The sequence below is a fragment of the Protomyctophum parallelum genome (genome assembly GCF_964188405.1).
Source record: "Protomyctophum parallelum genome assembly, chromosome: 18".
Classification (NCBI taxonomy): Eukaryota; Metazoa; Chordata; class Actinopteri; order Myctophiformes; family Myctophidae; genus Protomyctophum; species Protomyctophum parallelum.
The window spans coordinates 14166883-14185830 of record NC_139716.1 but is presented as its reverse complement, the minus strand read 5'-3'; the positions used below and the strand labels follow the sequence as shown (position 1 = coordinate 14185830).

Here is an 18948-nt window from a genome sequence, read left to right as displayed (position 1 = left end):
ACGTCCCTGAAAGTGAAAGTGGAACTTTCGCTCGTGTGTGTGTGTGTGTGTGTGTGTGTGTGTGTGTGTGTGTGTGTGTGTGTGTGTGTGTGTGTGTGTGTGTGTGTGTGTGTGCGTGCGTGCGTGCGTGAATCACTTGGCTGACTCACGGATGCATTTGTTCTCATGAGGCTGGGTCAGCACTCACTAGCTCTTCATCATAACAGCCAGTCATAAATAGCAGATGTGTTGACTCCATGAGTGTTATGATCAATATCTCTCCATTCCTCCACCCCTCCCCTCCCCCTCCCCCTCTCTCTCCCCCCCCCCCCCCCCCTCTCTCTGAATCTGTCTATCCCACGCACTGTCTCTATCTCTCCTCATATCAGCTTATAGGAGGCGATAATTAAACGTTTGACTGTGCATACAGTATGTTAGTGTGTGTGTGGGTGCGTGCGTGTTAATAAGTGTCAATGAAAAAATGTCAGTCCTCGGACCTGTATAGCCTATACTGTCGTCGGGATTGACAGGTTATATAAAGAAACCTGCAGCACATGCGCGTGCATACACACACAGGCACGCACACACACACACACACACACACACACACACACGCGCGCGTGAATGAAGAATGACGCAAAAGCCTGAAATCCAAAGTAAAACCCAAACCATTTTTCTGCCTTTTAACCCCTTTTCTCTCCCCAACAACTTAGTAATTATGCCAATGAATTCTTCCCCACACACACACACACACACACAGGCAGGCCCGGATTAACAACGGACTTACTGGAGCTTAAGCGCCGCATCTTGCAGAGCGCTGTGCCTGCATGTGAGACCATTTCAAAGCTGTTGGCTGTTGGCCAACAGCTTTGAAACCACACAGCTATCCCAGCTATACTGTTTTTGGTTATCCAACAGTTTCTTAACCACTCGGTGGGAGGAGACTCAAAAATAGCAGATCCAGCGTCGGGGAGCAGCTTTATAACTCTATGGGGAGCAGCCTTATAACTCTATGGGGAGCAGCCTTATAGCTCTATGGGGAGCAGCCTTATAACTCTATGGGGAGCAGCCTTATAACTCTATGGGGAGCAGCCTTATAGCTCTATGGGGAGCAGCCTTATAACTCTATGGGGAGCAGCCTTATAACTCTATGGGGAGCAGCCTTATAACTCTATGGGAGCAGCCTTATAACTCTATGGGGAGCAGCCTTATAACTCTATGGGAGCAGCCTTATAACTCTATGGGGAGAAGCCTTATAACTCTATGGGAGCAGCCTTATAACTCTATGGGGAGCAGCCTTATAACTCTATGGGAGCAGCCTTATAACTCTATGGGGAGAAGCCTTATAACTCTATGGGAGCAGACTTATAACTTTATGGGGAGCAGCCTTATAACTCTATGGGGAGCAGCCTTATAACTCTATGGGGAGCAGCCTTATAACTCTATGGGGAGCAGCCTTATAACTCTATGGGGAGCAGCCTTATAACTCTATGGGGAGCAGCCTTATAACTCTATGGGGAGCAGCCTTATAACTCTATGGGGAGCAGCCTTATAACTCTATGGGGAGCAGCCTTATAACTCTATGGGGAGCAGCCTTATAACTCTATGGGGAGCAGCCTTATAACTCTATGGGGAGCAGCCTTATAACTCTATGGGGAGCAGCCTTATAACTCTATGGGAGCAGCCTTATAACTCTATGGGAGCAGCCTTATAACTCTATGGGAGCAGCCTTATAACTCTATGGGAGCAGCCTTATAACTCTATGGGGAGCAGCCTTATAACTCTATGGGAGCAGCCTTATAACTCTATGGGAGCAGCCTTATAACTCTATGGGGAGCAGCCTCAGCAGCCTCAGCAACCCCTTTTGGTGTTGGCATCATGTCGTGCTTTACCTATTGAAAAATAGCAGATCTACAAGCTCATAGCGCGCCACCGAGTGGCGCGATATGAGCTTGTAGGTCTGCTATTTTTTGAAAAATCGAAGAACGACTGACATTTTTAGAATCTGATCTCAGGTCAGAATGGGTTAACTTGTCACTGCTGTAGTATCTCACTGACTCACCTGCCAGTGAGGAACCCCCGACACAACGTTCATGCTGACAGGTGCCGCCCTATAGCCCCCATGGAGTACGTGTAGACATAAATATCACCGCCCCGGCCCCGGCCTCCCTCCCCCCGAGCACGGGCCAATTGTATGGTCGTACAGTAATATATAGACGACTAAAATGTTGAGGTTCTCTCTGGGAGTGACAAGGATGGATAGGATCAGGGACTGAGTACATCAGAGGGGCAGCTGACGTCGGATGTTTTGGAGATAAAGCCAGTGAGAGGCCAGACAGAGATGGTTTGGACATGTACAGAGGAGGGACCATAGACATACTGTACGCCTCCTTCAGCTCTGGGGCGTACTGTATGTGCAAAAGTGAGGGCAAGCTTCCTTGGTTGGTCTCACTGGTCTCGTGTAGCCAAACGACTATAAGAGGCAACAGTCGTTTGCATGTTCTCCTCGTTTCCCTCACAGTAGTCACTTGAGTGGCAGCCTCGTAAACCCAGACGTTTTTATTTCCAGGGAGAGAAAAAAAGTCCACTTCAATTCGGCATAGAGCAGCACAAACGTCGCTCACTCTCTGCTGATTTCTGATCGCCTGCACCTTTGTTAAATTGACGCACACACTCTCCTCTCTCTCTCTCTGTCACTCTAATGAATTAGTCTCATGTTCAGCAGCTGTGCCTATAGTTTCTCCCGGCGGATGCTGCCGGTATAGCTGCCTATATGCCATAGAAAGTATAGGTGAGTTCCGGTCTACTTGAGTGGCATCGGGGCGTAGCGGGGCGTAGCGGGGCGTAGCGGGGCGTAGCGGTGGCGTAGCGGGGCGTAGCGGGGCGTAGCGGGGCGTAGCGTGCCTTCCGTCGTACTCGCGCCCTCACATCGACTCACGTCGCTCCAATGAACGGCCAATTGAGCGCATCTATTTTATTGAACCCATTCTGACCTGAGATCAGATTCTAAAAATGTCCTCTACATCCTGACAGTTTTCATTCTGACCCGAGATCAGATTCTAAAAATGTCTTCTATGTCAGTCGCTCTTCGATTTTTTTCAAAAATAGCAGACCTACAAGCTCGTAGCGCGCCACTCGGTGGCGCGCTATGAGCTTGTAGATCTGCTATTTTTCGATAGCTAAAGCATGACATGATGCCGACACCAAAAGGGGTTCCCGCGCAAAATGGGTTAAATGTCTATGGGAGGGCCAGTGAGTACAGTATATCGGTAGAAGGATGCTGAGGTTGGAACTATAGTTTGTGTGAGAGTAGAGGAGGAGGACAAGAGGACAGGGTGAGATGGAGGCAGATGATTCGCCGTGGCGAACCCCTGAAGGGAAAATGCAGAAAGAAAGCAGAGACGCTTGACCAAACCTGGGTGTCTTATTATAAGCATCATATGTGCGTGCGTGCGCGACCTGCTGTCTCATCCTGTATCGTCGCATGACCTGAACTTGACCTCTCTCTCTCTCTCTCTATCTTTCTCCAAACAAAATAATAAGAAAAACAGACACAACGTGAGTTGTGAGCTTGGAGATCGGGCTATTTTAGAAGACAATTATTGAAGGCCTATTCATACTCCAGTTTTTAGGTGATACGGTGACCACTGAAACGGTGCTTATAGTAAAACGGAGAGATGTGTTTGGGGTGAGTCGCTTACCACCACCGCGTGCAAACGCAGTGCAAACACAGCAAACACAGCAGCGAGATGTGTGATCTATTGTGATGAAATGCCTTCAGAAGACAACAAACATAGGGAAGTAGAAATAGGGCCGCTAGGTTGAAAGTGGTTTAAAAATTGTGTTTACATTTTCTCTCGTGTCTACCTTGCAATTCAAACCTTTTTCATCTCATTTGAATCCATTCTGAACGGGAACCCCTTTTGGTGTTAGCATTACTTTATGCTTTAGCCATTGAAAAATAGCAGATCTACAAGCTCATAGCGCGCCACCGAGTGGCGCGCTACGAGCTTGTAGGTCTGCTATTTTTGAAAAATCGAAGAACCACTGACACAGAAACATAGCTTTTTCAGAAAACTGTCATTTTCAAACAGACATTTTTAGAATCTGATCTCAGGTCAGAATGGGTTAATGGATTTCTATACTTATTTACAGTGTTATGCTTGTGGTCACAACAACAGAATCATCTGGCGGATTAAACAGCAGACTCCATCGAGCACCGTGTCTATAATTGAGATCAAATTCAGGTCTTTTTTCCCAAACAGGCTGCGTCGAGCATACATACGGTCCAGTAATCACTGCATTCAGGATGTTTATCAAAACATTGTTTTGAACCTTTTACTGCAGTTATTTACAGGTTATTTTGTGCCACCATAACACAAACACAGTAGGAATGGAACCACTTCATCTACTCTGTTTCATAGTGCAAAAACAATGGCACCTTGTGAGCTTGAAAATGACAGTTTTCTGAAAAAGCCGTGTTTCCATGTCAGTCGTTCTTCGATTTTTCAAAAATAGCAGACATACAAGCTCGTAGCGCGCCACTCGGTGGCGCGCTATGAGCTTGTAGATCTGCTATTTTTCAATAGCTAAAGCATGACATGATGCTGACACCAAAAGGGGTTCCCGCATGAAATGGATTTTTTGGTTTAGACTAGTCATTGGTTAGACGGTCTACTCTAACCAATGACTAGTCTAAACCAAAAACTGTCTAAACTAAGTACTGCACCCGACGAGGGTGCCTGCGGTTGGATTCGGTTTTCCCAATTCAATTAATGAAATATGAACTTCTAATTCAAATGGCCAAAGGAATGCCAGCCGAGAGAGAGAGAGAGAGAGAGAGCTCCCTATGGTGCAGAGTTCTAAGCGAGGGATAATCAATGGGGAGCAGGTCATTAAGGAGAAATAAAGCCCTGACAGGGTGATTAGAGGCCGACACATAGCGTTGGGATCTAATCACCCTGAAGGGGTGATTATTCTTTTCATGATTAATAGCAGCATACTGTAGTATAGTAGTAGTAGTAGTTGTGTGCATATCGTTACATAATTTCTACGTTATATATCAGTTGCCATGCCGACCACACATTCCCCATGCACGATCCCATCAATAAGTGGGTGTGCTCCATTTAGCACGCTGGCGTCCAGTGATGGAAGTGTGCGTGCGTGCGCGTGCATGCGCGTGCATGCACGTGGGTGAGAGCACGGAATGTAATGTACTGTGTGGTGATGTATGATAAGAGCGCCCCTCACTTCAGTGTTATTGTGAAGTTGTCCCGAACGTCCAAGGCTCCAAGAACAGTCAGAAATGGTAGCTAACCCATTCTGACCTGAGATCAGATTCATACGAGGTTTCCAACTGGACACACACTGGTCTGATTAACCCCATTCTGACCCGAGATCAGATTCTAAAAAACGTCAGTCGTTCTTCGATTTTTCAAAAAATAGCAGACCTACAAGCTCGTAGCGTGCCACTCGGTGGCGCGCTATGAGCTTGTAGATCTGCTATTTTTCAATAGCTAAAGCATGACATGATGCTGACACCAGAATGGGTTAAGGGCTTTTATTTTCCCCCAAAACTCCTCCACCAACCTCCAGACAAGTTTTCTTCAGTGCAATTCACATATCACAAGCAAAAACTAAATACTGGCCAACAATAGACCAACAAATAAATACTTAGGCACACACAATTGAACAAGACCAAACAGGATGAGAACTCTCTTCAGGTTAAAAAAAAGGTTTTGGAATTGTTCTTGTTCTTTTTAGGTTTTCTTATCTCAATTGCACCCAAAAAACATGAACTTTTAACATTCAGTAGATGTTCTGTGATCTGGGGTTTTCTGGCTCAAACAGGTGCTCTGATTTGCCGGCAGTAAGTGACTCACTTACTGCAAATCCCATATATGTCAATGGGATTTGCCAGCAGATGTCACTGTTTCACTGTGTTGCCTGTTTTCATTGTAGCTCAAAAGGCCCAAAAAACCCCAAAGAAAACTTCAGACCACAGAAAATCCACTGAATGTTCAAAGTTCAGGTTTTTTGGGTGTAATTGAGGTCATAAAACCTAAAATAAAAAATAAAAATAAAAATAAATGAAAATGAATGTCATAAAACCTTTAAAACATTAGTCCTTGCATGTTATAGAAAGCAGTTTCATGTGTCTTTGTATATAGGGCACGGGTTGCCCCGTGACAGCTATTATTTATTAAGTAGCAATGTATGTGTGTGTGTGTGTGTGTGTGTGTGTGTGTGTGTGTGTGTGTGTGTGTGTGTGTGTGTGTGTGTGTGTGTGTGTGTGTGTGTGTGTGTGTGTGTGTGTGTGTGTGTGTGTGTATGTATGTGTATGTACAATGCCCTCAGATGGAAGCAGATCATGGCTCGTGTTGTTGTTCAACTTAAACTCTTGGAAGCATAAAAGTTTTACCACAGCCTATCTCATAAGCTGCACAAGGGCACGAGTGTGCGTGCGTGCGTGCGTGCGTGCGTGCGTGCGTGCGTGCGTGCGTGTTCCCAGGCAATAAAAGACTGCCCGCTCTATTTTTAGTAGTGTGTGTGTACGTGTGAGCCCACAATATAAACAACTCATCCACCTGAGTGAGAGTGATTGATACACACACACTTAAGTTTTATGCTGCTTCTGGAAACCTCTAAAACTCTCTCAAACGCACACACACACACACACACACACACACACAGTTGTAAATCATCAAGAGAAGTAGAGAAGAAATAATGAAATTGGAGTGAGTGAGAGTGAGAGTGAGAGTGAGAGAGAGAGAGAGCATGTTTGTTACCATTACTGTAAGTAATGCACTGAAGTCTGTACTCATCAGTGAAACTGTCAGTCAATCAAGAACTTTCAACAGACACACAGACATAGAGTACAGACAAAACGCACGCACACACACACACACACACACACACACACACACACACACACACACACACACACACACACACACACACACACACACACACACACACACTGTCTCTCTGTTGTATTTATAGAGGGGGGTAGCAGATGCTGAGAAATAACAAGACAGGAACACTAGGAGACAGGAACAGAGGTGGTTCACGGGGATTAAAAGTGTTTCTGAAGTCATGTTGTGTGAGGTGGACTGTAGCGTGTATACAGACCAATTATTTGTTTACGAACATTGGGACTGGGCGCGCGGGTGACTTGTTTCATGTAATCAATTCCCAACAGATCTCCAAACCTGTTGTTTTGGGGAGTTTTGGGGGACTGGTTTCAGTCCATTCGATCTCTCTTGTGTGTTGGCTTAGTGAGATGCACCCTAGGAGACATTTATACTTCAAAGCGCAAAGCAAAGTTCTTTGTTTACCCAGGGAAGTGGACTAAAGCTCGAGATGCTTGTTTACAGCCACGCCCTGCTCATAGAACATTTCATGGTATAGGGGTTCAATGCCTTGCTCAAGGGCCCTTCAGCGGTGGTCATTTTATCGTGCCGGTCCGGGGATTCGAACTGGCGACCTTCCGGTATCAAGACCGCTCCGCAAACCGTTCGGCATGCACCGCTGCCACAGTGTTGCGCGCAGAGAACAGAACAGATATACAAGCTCACATCGCATCGCGGATGCGACTTGTTGTGAGCGTAGAGGTCTGCGTACCGCGACACCATCGCGGGACGAAGCATAGATTATACTTGATGGGCTGCAGGTGCGCATGCAGCCGTGGACAACCAGGCTCTGCTGCCGTGGTCATGAGCGCAACCTCCCGCTCTCATGACGGCGACTGGAGGAGTGGTTTTGAGGACACCTGATTTGAATTGCTATATTATTGTTCACACACAACAGAAACCAATGGATTTATATATTTCAAGGGCGAGAGATCACAATAGAAATCCTAATCTGTCTGTCTCTCTGCTCAACAGGAAGATCATCGAGGTGAAGATAATTGACGACGAGGAATACGAGAAGAACAAGAGCTTCATCATAGAGCTGGGAGAGCCCGTCCTGCTGGAAATAGGACAGAAGCATGGTGGGTCTGTGTGTGTAAATGGTAAATGGTGCATTTATATAGCGCCTTTATCCAAGGCGCTTTACAGAGATTGTGCATTACATTCACCCATTCACACACACATTCATACACCGATGGCAGCGGAAACCATGCAAGGCACCAACTAGCACATCGGGAGCAATTAGGGGTTCAGTGTCTTGCTCAAGGACACTTCGACAGTAACTCTGGGGGAGCCCGGGTTTGAACTGGCAACCTTACGGTTACCATCCAGGCACTCTACCCCTGAGCCACCCTGAGCCACCGCCCCGTGTGTGTGTGTGTGTGTGTGTTTTTGGTGCTGACACAAGCCTTCTCTAACTGCCGGTGAAGTCTGTGTCAGTCCTCCCGGGCGCGCTAAAGCACGCACCGCTCGTTTGAAAAGCATGAAATCCTCTGTCGGATTGCTGGCTCAGCAGGAGACATTTCTCTTGGATGTCTTCATTATCCCATTCTGACCTGAGATCAGATTCATGCGAGGTTTCCGCCGGACACACACTGGTCTGATGAACCCATTCTGACCTGAGATCAGATTCTAGAAATAGCTAAAGCATAACATGATGCTGACAAATGGGTGCCCGGTCAGAATGGGTTATGGATCAGTGATCCATACCGTATGCCACAGTGATCCATATACATACAGTATGGATCAGTGATTCGTACGTACAGTATGCCACATGCATGTTTATTTTTTATTTTAGAATGCTGTCACGTAGAAAGTTGACGGGTGTTAACAGACTAACACACTTTCACTCTCACACACATGGCCTATTTTCTGAAATATGCAAATTAGGCATTAGGAAAATATGCAAACAAACAGGAAATATGAAAAAGCTACTACTGTGTCCAGTTTTGGAGGTTCTGGCTCATGGACTAAGAACCAAAAAGAACCCCGTTTGGTGTCAGCATCATGTTATGCTTTAGCTATTGAAAAATAGCAGATCTACAAGCTCATAGCGCGCCACCGAGTGGAGCGCTACGAGCTTGTAGGTCTGCTATTTTTTTTTAAATCGAAGACCGACTGACATAGAAACGTAGCTTTTTCAGAAAACTGTCAGGATGTAGAAGACATTTTTTAGAATCTGATCTCAGGTCAAAATGGGTTGGAACCGGTTGGAAAGGCCGGGGCCTGAGAGATGGAAGTACAAATGGAACCAAGTTATAATGTGGTGGTTTGAGAAGCAGCGCCCAGACCCTGAGCACACCATGTTTTCATACCATGTTCTCCTACAGGCGACTCCAATGAGAACAAGCCCATGGTGGGGGCGGAGGACGAGGAGGTGGCCAAGATGGGATGTCCTAGTCTGGGAGAACACACACAGCTGGAGGTGGTCATCGAGGAGTCCTACGAGTTCAAGGTAAGAGTGTGTGTGTGTGTGTGTGTGTGTGTGTGTGTGTGTGCGTGTGTGTGTGAATATTACTTGTCCTGTCCTCATCATTGGACACTATAGGGCAGGGGTACTCAACTTTTTTTTAAGTTAATAATATAAATAACATCAGATGGTACATTTCTCATGTGAAATTGCTGCAAAGGCCCCCAAAATGTCCCCCAAGGTCCCCCAAAATTCTGGCGCGCGCTGTGCGCGCGCACAGTGTGGCCTGCCAGGGCGTATAACTCCCGGCCTGATTTGAAGTTGCACTCCGGGCCTGCACTCTGCACCCCATTATTGGTTGGTTGGAAGGGGATCTGATTTGTATAAGCTTGGCTTGACCATACTAAACGGGCATAGAGCCCCGCTCTCCGATGGACGCCGCGCATGGGACCGGACCTCGGTCTTATTCAAAAAAATATTTGTGGACCTTCATCATTTCTAGTTGAGGACCCCTGCTATAGGGCATTCACTTCTAGTCATTTTACTAGTTGACTAGTTGCCTAGTTTACTAGTCGACTAGTCGACTAATTGTTTAACCCATTCTGACCTGAGATCAGATTCGAATCGAATCGAAGAACGACTGACATTTTTTAGAATCTGATCTCAGGTCAGAATGGGTTTAATCAGACCAGTGTGTGTCCAGTGGAAACCTCGTATGAATCTGATCTCAGGTCAGAATGGGTTTTAATGCCCTATTGGATTGCCACATTGTCTTTCATGTTGTTTCTAATCCATGTTAAGATCCATTTCATGAGATGGGTGTGTGTGTGTGTGTGTCGGTGTGGCGTGCGTGTGCGCGCGTGCGTGCGTGTGTGTACGTGTGTGTGTGTGTGTGTGTGTGTGTGTGTGCGTGCAGAGGGCGGTGGATGTGCTTCTTTGGCGTGCTGACCAGGTTCTTCATCTACTTCCATCCTCTTCCTCTCGCTGCATGCCTTTCTAACCCGTTGACCTTTGACCCTGCTGTCTACTTCCTTGTACGTCAACAGTGAAAAACAGGCACTCTTCAGGCTCACGACGTGACGCGTTGCGCTGCGACGCGACGCGGCACGGTGTGAGGTTTGCATGTCTATTTGCTATTTGTGCAGTGGTGGACAAAGTACAGTATATACTCAAGTTAGGATATTCACGATTTTCCTTTTAATTTAGAACATTTTACCATGTGATTTTCATTGTGAAAATAGCCAATCTATACAAGCTCTCGACACGTTCCACCGCGACGAATTGTGAGCTTGTACAATTTCTTTCGCAATTTTCACTACATTTGAAACATGACTTCGATTGTCCTGACGGATAATTGATAATACTAGAGGTTCCGGTCGCCTCACACGGTCACGCCTACACGCTGCACCGCTGATTTGTCTCCATATATGGAGCCGACTGATTTGTTTTCGACGACACATTGAAGGTTAGATAATAGCACACTCTATATTTGGGCATAGCTGCTTTGGGAACTCGTTATATGGTCCCTCTCAGCCAATTTTAATATAGGATAAGTGTGGGTCCCAATTAAGAGTCCCTTCCTAGAAATGTAGTGGAGCCAAAACGTACAACATTTTTCTATTTGAAATCAGTGGAAGTCATGAGCGTGCAAAAAAGTTAATACTTTACTAGTACTTGTCTAACACTGTTCAGGCCTTTTAAAGGAGAATTCTGGGGAAGTCCTTTTCTTTATACCGTAAAATGACGATAATATATCCATGAACCAGTGGAAGAGTTTAGTGTTGAGCTCCCGAGGTCAGTACTTTACTTTTTATGGTACCGACACAATCGCGTCGGTACGACCGTGTACGTTTTGCTCAAACAACTCCAACTAGCAGCTCTCTCTCTCTCTCTCTCTATCTCTCTGACTTGCACTGAGGGCATTCAAGAATTGGTTACGTTACAGTAGGTTTAAGCATCAAGAGAATCAACCGAAGGTTTTATTTTAAATGCAACGTGAGATGTCAATAATAATAATAATATTGTGGAAACATAATCCATGCAGAATGCTCCTCTGTCAATCGCTAAATCGCTTGTTTAGATGTTAAGTGTTATTGTCATTTTACGGGGAAATAAAAAGGACTACCCCGGAATTCTCCTTTAACTCTTATTTTCTGAAATGTGAACTCTTATTATACTGTAGGCTGCATGTGTCTGAAACAAGCTCATAGCGCGCCACCAAGTGGCTTGCTACGAGCTTGTAGGTCTGCTATTTTTGAAAAATCAAAGAACGACTGACATAGAAACATAGCTTTTTCAAAAAACTGTCAGGATGTAAAAAAGACATTTTTAGAACCTGATCTCAGGTCAGGATGGGTTCATGAACCTCTGAAGGGTTCCATTTCTATACACACTGAGAGTTGAATTAACGGCGCGGTCCGCGATGCGCCGCTTGACTCGAATACTTTTCCAAAACGTCCTCGTTGCATAATGGAGATAAGCCGTCTCCGTCTCATGTTAGCACTGATGGCTTTACTGAAAATAATCTCTTGACAGTTCAGTTATACACCCATCCATCGCTTCCGTTTCAAAACCATGTTTCTCAGTCCCCTTTATAAGCTCTTAAACCATTCTGAAACGGGAACCCATTTTGGTGTTAGCATCATGTTATGCTTTAGCTATTGAAAAATAGCAGATCTACAAGCTCATAGCGCGCCACCGAGTGGCGCGCTACGAGCTTGTAGGTCTGCTATTTTTGAAAAATCGAAGAACGACTGACATTTTTAGAATCTGATCTCAGGTCAGAATGGGTTCATCAGACCAGTGTGTGTGTCCAGTGGAAACCTCGTATGAATCTGATCTCGGGTCAGAATGGATTAAACCGCTTTATTATTATTTTTTATTTTTTATTTTCTTTAGATTTCATGGGGGATTGAGCCCACACCACCCAGCATCTGAACGGAACGTGACATCACAACTAATTTCACAGTCTCAGTCATGAATTCATGCGGTTATTATTATTATGCCCAGGTTCTTTTCTCCCGGGCTGCTTAACTTAGCAGCGCACGAAATACGAATAAAAGCTATTAAAATCGTATGCTCAACCATATAGTGTATAGGTAATGTTCAAGATTCAATAGATGTATTATAATTATTATTATTACACTTATGAATACAGACAGGTTCAGGTCCACGTGGCTTCATTTGTACACTCTCAGAGTTAATAGCATAATTTATTGAACACTGAAAATGTCACAAAAAGACATTTAAAAAAAGTAAAAACACACTCCCTCACTATCAGAAGGACAATATCAGTCACCAGAAGATAAAAAAAAGACGGTTGTTTTTTTCCATGGTTAAAATGGAGTCCGGAACCCTGGTGGGCCCTATAGAGACCAGTGGTTCCCAAATGGGGGTCCGGGGACCCCCAGGGGTCCTTGAGGGAGTTCCAGGGGGTCCCCAGCTAAATGATAGTTTGCAACCAAATGGACCCTTATGGGTCTGTAACTCTGAGAGTGTACAAATGGTTGAGAATCATTGCTAGAGCCGTACAAATCTTCTCTTAACCCATTCTGAACGGGCACCCATTTTGGTGTCAGCATCATGTTATGCTTTAGCTATTGAAAAATAGCAGATCTACAAGCTCATATCGCGCCACCGAGTGGCGCGATACGAGCTTGTAGGTCTGCTATTTTTTTTAAATCGAAGAGCGACTGACATTTCTAGAGTCTGATCTCAGGTCAGAATGGGTTAATCAGACCAGTGTGTGTCCAGTGGAAACCTCGTATGAATCTGATCTCAGGTCAGAATGGGTTATGGAGGGGGGGTCCTTGGCATATATCTTCTAATGGGGGGTCCGCGGGCTAATTAGTGTCAATTTGGGGGTCCTTGGTCCCAACCACTGCTACGGACCAGACGATGAAATATTTGGCCGCCTTTTTCTCTGAATTGAGCCTCAGATTGAGGTTTTTGAACGGAACGTCGGTGTTAGGGGCTCATTAAAAAGGGGCCGGCGGTGGTGAGCGACATACTGTGTCGACTGAATCGCGGGAGGCAGTCAAAGAGTTTATGTGAACCACACTTAACTTACACACACACACACACACACGCACACACACACACCTCAGACACCCCCGGGTCTAACGATGTGTTGACATGATGCACACCTCGTTACTTGCCATTGACAGCTTTGTTTCTTCCTCCGTCTTCCTAATGGGTGACCGAATGAACTTGAGTGTCATGTTTGTGTCTGTCTTCTTTTCTCTCTTGTTCTCGCTTGGGGGTCGTGGGGCACACTTCCTGCTTGTGTGTGCGCGCGTGTGCGTGTTTGTGTGTGTGTGCGTGCGTGTGTGTGTGTGTGTGCGTGTGCGTGCCCTCAGAGCACGGTCGATAAGCTGATTAAGAAGACCAACTTGGCTCTGGTGGTCGGCAGCAGCAGCTGGAGAGAGCAGTTTGTCAATGCGGTAACAGTCAGTGCAGGTAACTCACATGCACACACAAACACACACACACAGTCATTTTTCCGTCATTGTTTTAGTCGACGAAATCAACACTGTCTTCTACAAATACACAGACTAAATTAAAAGGAAAACAAAATCACGGCAGAGAGTTATACTTCTCAGTTTAGTTTTTAATGCGGTGTGAGAAGAATTGGCAAGCATTTTCTTTCTGTCTGGTGCTGGGAGGGATTTACAAGCATTAACAACATAATGGCCATGCATGGCGACGATATCTCGATGTGCACACAGCGCGCTGAACACGTACACCCACACATCATTATCTTATATATGTGTAACGTACTGCACAGGCATTTTTTTCTTCTCCCCAAGAAGGCAGGAACACGACTTCACAAATGATTGCATGTGACATTGTATGTGATAATTAGGAAGTGCACTGTGGCTGAATGGAAGTGAGGATTAGTGCCTGGAGAGCACACTGGAATGACACTGATTAGTCATTTGCATGCAGTGGTGGAAAGTAACTAATTACATTTATTTAAGTATTTAACCCATTCTGACCTGAGATCAGATTCATACGAGGTTTCCACTGGACACACACTGGTCTGATTATAACCCATTCTGACCTGAGATCAGATTCAAAAAATGTCAGTCGTTCTTCGATTAAAAAAAAAATAGCAGACCTACAAGCTATGAGCTTGTAGATCTGCTATTTTTCAATAGCTAAAGCATGACATGATGCCAACACAAAAATGGGTTCCCGTTCAGAATGGGTTAAAACAATGTCAGCATACTTTTACTTCTACTCCACTACATTTCAAGAGGCAAGTATTGTACTTTAATTATACTCCACTACAATTATTTGGTAACTTTTGGTTACTACTTTGTAGATTTTGATTCCAAAACATACATTAACAATTCCGGCCATTTGAAAATAGATCTTATTAGACATGGGACATTCTGCATTATGTGTCCTTTCTATTTGAAAGTACATTTGGATACCAATATGCTACGTTTGTACTTTTACTCAAGTACATTTTCTTTCTACATTGCAGTATTGATAAAATGTGCGTGATTTTGAATGAATGCATTTAAAAAACAAATCTGTTAACATTGAGGCGGACCGATCGAGGCAGAGCTTTTCACTTCCGGTTCATTGCGGGTTTTATCGATTCCCTAACGACCTAGCGTCGTTGGCGAAGAGCGCGGCCTGACATAATCAATGAAAACCTAACAAATTATGTATTTTTCGTCATTGGCAATGCGGACCTCAGAGCTTTTTGACATCTTTTTTGTCAATGACATCCATCTTCAACCGCTTATCCGTAGTCGGGTCGCGGGGGCAACAGCTCCACCAGAGTGCTCCAGACTTCCCTCTCCAGAGCAACATTAGTGACTTCCTCCTGGGGGGGATTCCGAGACGTTCCAAGGCCAGTGAGTCGATGTGTTTCCTCCAACTGATCCTTGGTCTGCCCCGGGGTCTCCTCCCAGTGGGACGTGCGTCGAGGACCTCCCTAGGTAGATCACCCGAACCACCTCAGCTGGCTCCTTTCCAGGCAAAGGAGCAGCGGTTCTACTCCGAGTCTCTCTCGTGTGGCTGAACTTCTCACCCTATCTCTAAGGGAGACGCCAGCCACCCGTTGAAGAAAACTCATTTCGGCCGCTTGAATTCGCGACCTTATTCTTTCGGTCATGACCCACACTTCATGACCATATAGGTGAGAGTAGGAACACTTCATGACCATATAAGGTGAGAGTAGGAACACTTCATGACCATATAGGTGAGAGTAGGAACACTTCATGACCATATAAGGTGAGAGTAGGAACACTTCATGACCATATAGGTGAGAGTAGGAACACTTCATGACCATATAGGTGAGAGTAGGAACACTTCATGACCATATAAGGTGAGAGTAGGAACACTTCATGACCATATAAGGTAAGAGTAGGAACGAAGATTGCTCGGTAGACGGAGAGCTTTGCCTTCTGGCTCAGCTCTCTTTTCGTCACAATGAACACAGAATTTAGTTAATTTACACAAAAAAAAGAACAAAACCTGGAGATACAAGGTTTCCACCATGACAGCAGATCTGGCATGCAAGAAGAGGGCTTTTCTTTAGTTTTGTTTTCAGAGGGAGATTCAGCCCAGAGCCCTGATTAGTGGCTGGTTGGGCCAACGTACGGCCGACTGCTGCTCGCTGCAGAATTACTGAGGAATTACACACGGCTAAACATGCAGAAAAGAGAGAACCAATCAACCGCTCGCAGGCTATATTTCTGATGGCCACAGGCTGTGCGAGCGTGAGTGTGTGTGTGTGTGTGTGTGTGTGTGCGTGCGTGTGTGCGTGTGTGCGTGGGTGTGTTGAAACTAGCACAGTAATCACAATTCAAGGCCTCTTGGCACACGAATGCAGAAATGCTTTGAGGCGCACACACAAGTCTACGGTGGAATCACGCCTCTCTCACTTCAACCGGCACTTTGTCTCTGTGTGGAGCGGCTCCCCGTGGTCAGGCTGAAGGGGAATCTGACTGGTCCGATCTCTGCGTTCACATTTAGCCCATTCTGACCTGAGATCAGATTCATACGAGGTTTCCGCCGGACACACACTGGTCTGATGAACCCATTCTGACCTGAGATCAGATTCTAAAAATGTCAGTCGCTCTTCGATTTTTCAAAAATAGCAGACCTACAAGCTCGTATCGCGCCACTCGGTGGCGCGATATGAGCTTGTAGATCTGCTATTTTTCAATAGCTAAAGCATAACATGATGCCGACACCAAAATGGGTGCCCGTTCAGAATGGGTGCAATATCACACGAGAGGGTGTGCTTTATCGTGATTATTGGCACGCCATGCAGTGATGCTGTTAGGAACGAGGCTTTAGCCGAGTTCCGCAAGCGTATATACACTGAAGTGATATATTGCGATGCATGGTGACGCATTGTGAGCTTGTAGATCTGCTATTTTCAAAGGACTTGTATGCATTTGAAAACTTGGTGAAAATGGTACATTCTGCAGAATGAATACTTTGAACTTTTGCTACTTTATTAACCCATTAAGGCATGACGTCTAAATTAATTAAAATTATACAGAAAAATCTTATGTTTCTGTATCGGTGGTGCTCAATATTTCATGTCAAGGACCCCAAACATTATATGTAATCTGAAAATATTTTATTCCAGGGATCCCCCCCAGAAGCAAAGATTTGAGTTAAAATGTTCACTCTAATATAGCCTAATTCAAAGATTTGAGGCACATTTTCGCGATTTAAAAAAAAATAGCAGACCGACCAGCTCATAGCGCGCCACTCGGTGGCGCGCTATGAGCTGGTAGATCTGCTATTTTTCAATAGCTAAATTATAACACTGTTTAAAACACCAAAAGGAGTACATTTTGATGCCAATAATCCGCGTGCCCTCTCTCTCTCTCTCTCTCTCTCTCTCCAGGCGACGACGACGAGGAGGAGAGCGGCGAGGAGCGCCTGCCGTCCTGCTTCGACTACATCATGCACTTCCTGACGGTCTTCTGGAAGGTTCTGTTCGCCTTCGTGCCGCCCACCGAGTACTGGAGCGGCTGGGCGTGCTTCTTCGTGTCCATCTCGCTCATCGGCGCGCTGACGGCGGTGACGGGCGACCTGGCGTCGCACTTTGGCTGCACGGTGGGCCTCAAGGACTCGGTGACGGCCGTGGTGTTCGTGGCGCTCGGCACCTCCGTGCCAGGTGAGTTAATTGAGTCGATCAGGGACGGATTAACCCCCCCATGAGGGCCCCTGGGCCGGTAATATTTGAAGGCCCCCCCCATAGGTTCAGGTTCAGGTTCATTTATTAGTTTGTTCCCGTGGGGCGATTTGGTTTACAGCAAAGGCATAACACAGGCAGGTAACATGAAACACAAAAACACAGCAAAAAGGCACATAGTACACATAGAACATTTAAAACAGGATGGCAGTTCAAGGTATCAGTGTAACATTATAATTCATAACTTTTCCAGAAAGTTGTGTAAAAAATGTATACAATTAATACAGATACAATTTATCTCCTTCTATCGGCATTTAGAGCCTTGATAGCTATACAGGCACGAAGGAGAACTTATACCTGTTGCTTTTGGCCCCTGGAACTTTTAGGCGAAGGCCAGAGGGAAGCAGCTTGAACTCAGAGCTGAGGGGATGGGAGTTGTCCGTACAAATGGACTTGGCTTTCTTAAGCACCTGATTTTTAAATACTTGGTCTAGACTACTGAAATTAACTCCGGCAATCTTTGAGGCCGTTCTCACAATCCTACCGAGGTGGTTTTTGTCCTTTACGTTTAGGTTTCCGTACCAACAAATGATGGAGAAGGAGATAACTGACTCAATAAAGGCACTGTAGAACAGTTTCATAAGGGATTTGTCAACCTGAAATGTGGCCAGCTGCCTCAAGCAAAAGAGGCGTTGTTGGCCTTTCTTGCACAATATTTCACAGTTAGCGACATTTTCGTGTTTTTATGTGTTTTTATCATCTTTTTAACCTAGATTTTACAAAATCAACAGCCATTGAAGGGCCCCAGGAGCCCTTTTCAGGGCGTCAAACCTAGTACCTTATGGTCTAATTTCCCTGAAGGGCCCCTGAGAGCCAGTTAAGGGCCCCCTGAGAGCCAAGGGCCCCTGGGCCACGGCCCCACTGGCCCAATGGCTAATTTGTCCCTGGAGTCGTTCCCTGCGGGGGTTCCAGGTCCCCTTCGCTTTGACCTTTGACCCCATTGAGACCCAGTGTTGTTTTTGGTTAGTTTTATAGTCATATAGTCTTTGGAATTAAACTTAATTTAGTCACATTTCAGTCACCTGGAATGTTTTAGTATTAGTCTAGTTTTAGTCGACTAAATGTCATGAGATTTTAGTCGACTAAATCTACCAGTCGATGTAGTCGACTGAAATGTATTTTGGCGGGGCTTGCTGAGAATTGCCGATCTGCTAGCACACAATCGCAACGTGACACGCTGTGAGCTTGTAGATCGGCTATTTTCAGCATACAACCAAGTGTAAAATGACTTGTGTCTTACTTATACTGGATCTCTTGTCCACTAGTCCCTTCCTAACATTTTAGTCTTTAGTTTTTATTTGTTGACGAAATTGTCAATATATTTAGTCTTAGTTTAAGTCATCATAGCTTAGTTTTCATTTAGTTTCCATTTAGTTTTTGTCGGTTAAAAAAGGTAGTCGACGAACAACGACGAA

General features: G+C 45.3%; 1 protein-coding gene across 3 annotated transcripts in view; it reads left to right on the top strand.

Moving 5' to 3' along the window:
- LOC310875821 (sodium/calcium exchanger 1-like) overlaps positions 1–18948 on the top strand; it is a gene marked incomplete at its 3' end in the record, with an annotated part of 87659 nt that overhangs the window by 64507 nt on the left and 4204 nt on the right. For all 3 annotated transcript variants that reach the window (XM_083789212.1, XM_083789213.1, XM_083789214.1), the window contains 5 exons: positions 7866–7972; positions 9221–9345; positions 10217–10252; positions 13659–13758; positions 17183–17455. In XM_083789212.1, coding sequence (XP_083645338.1) covers positions 7866–7972; positions 9221–9345; positions 10217–10252; positions 13659–13758; positions 17183–17455 — 641 coding nt within the window. The remainder of the gene's footprint in view (positions 1–7865; positions 7973–9220; positions 9346–10216; positions 10253–13658; positions 13759–17182; positions 17456–18948) is intronic.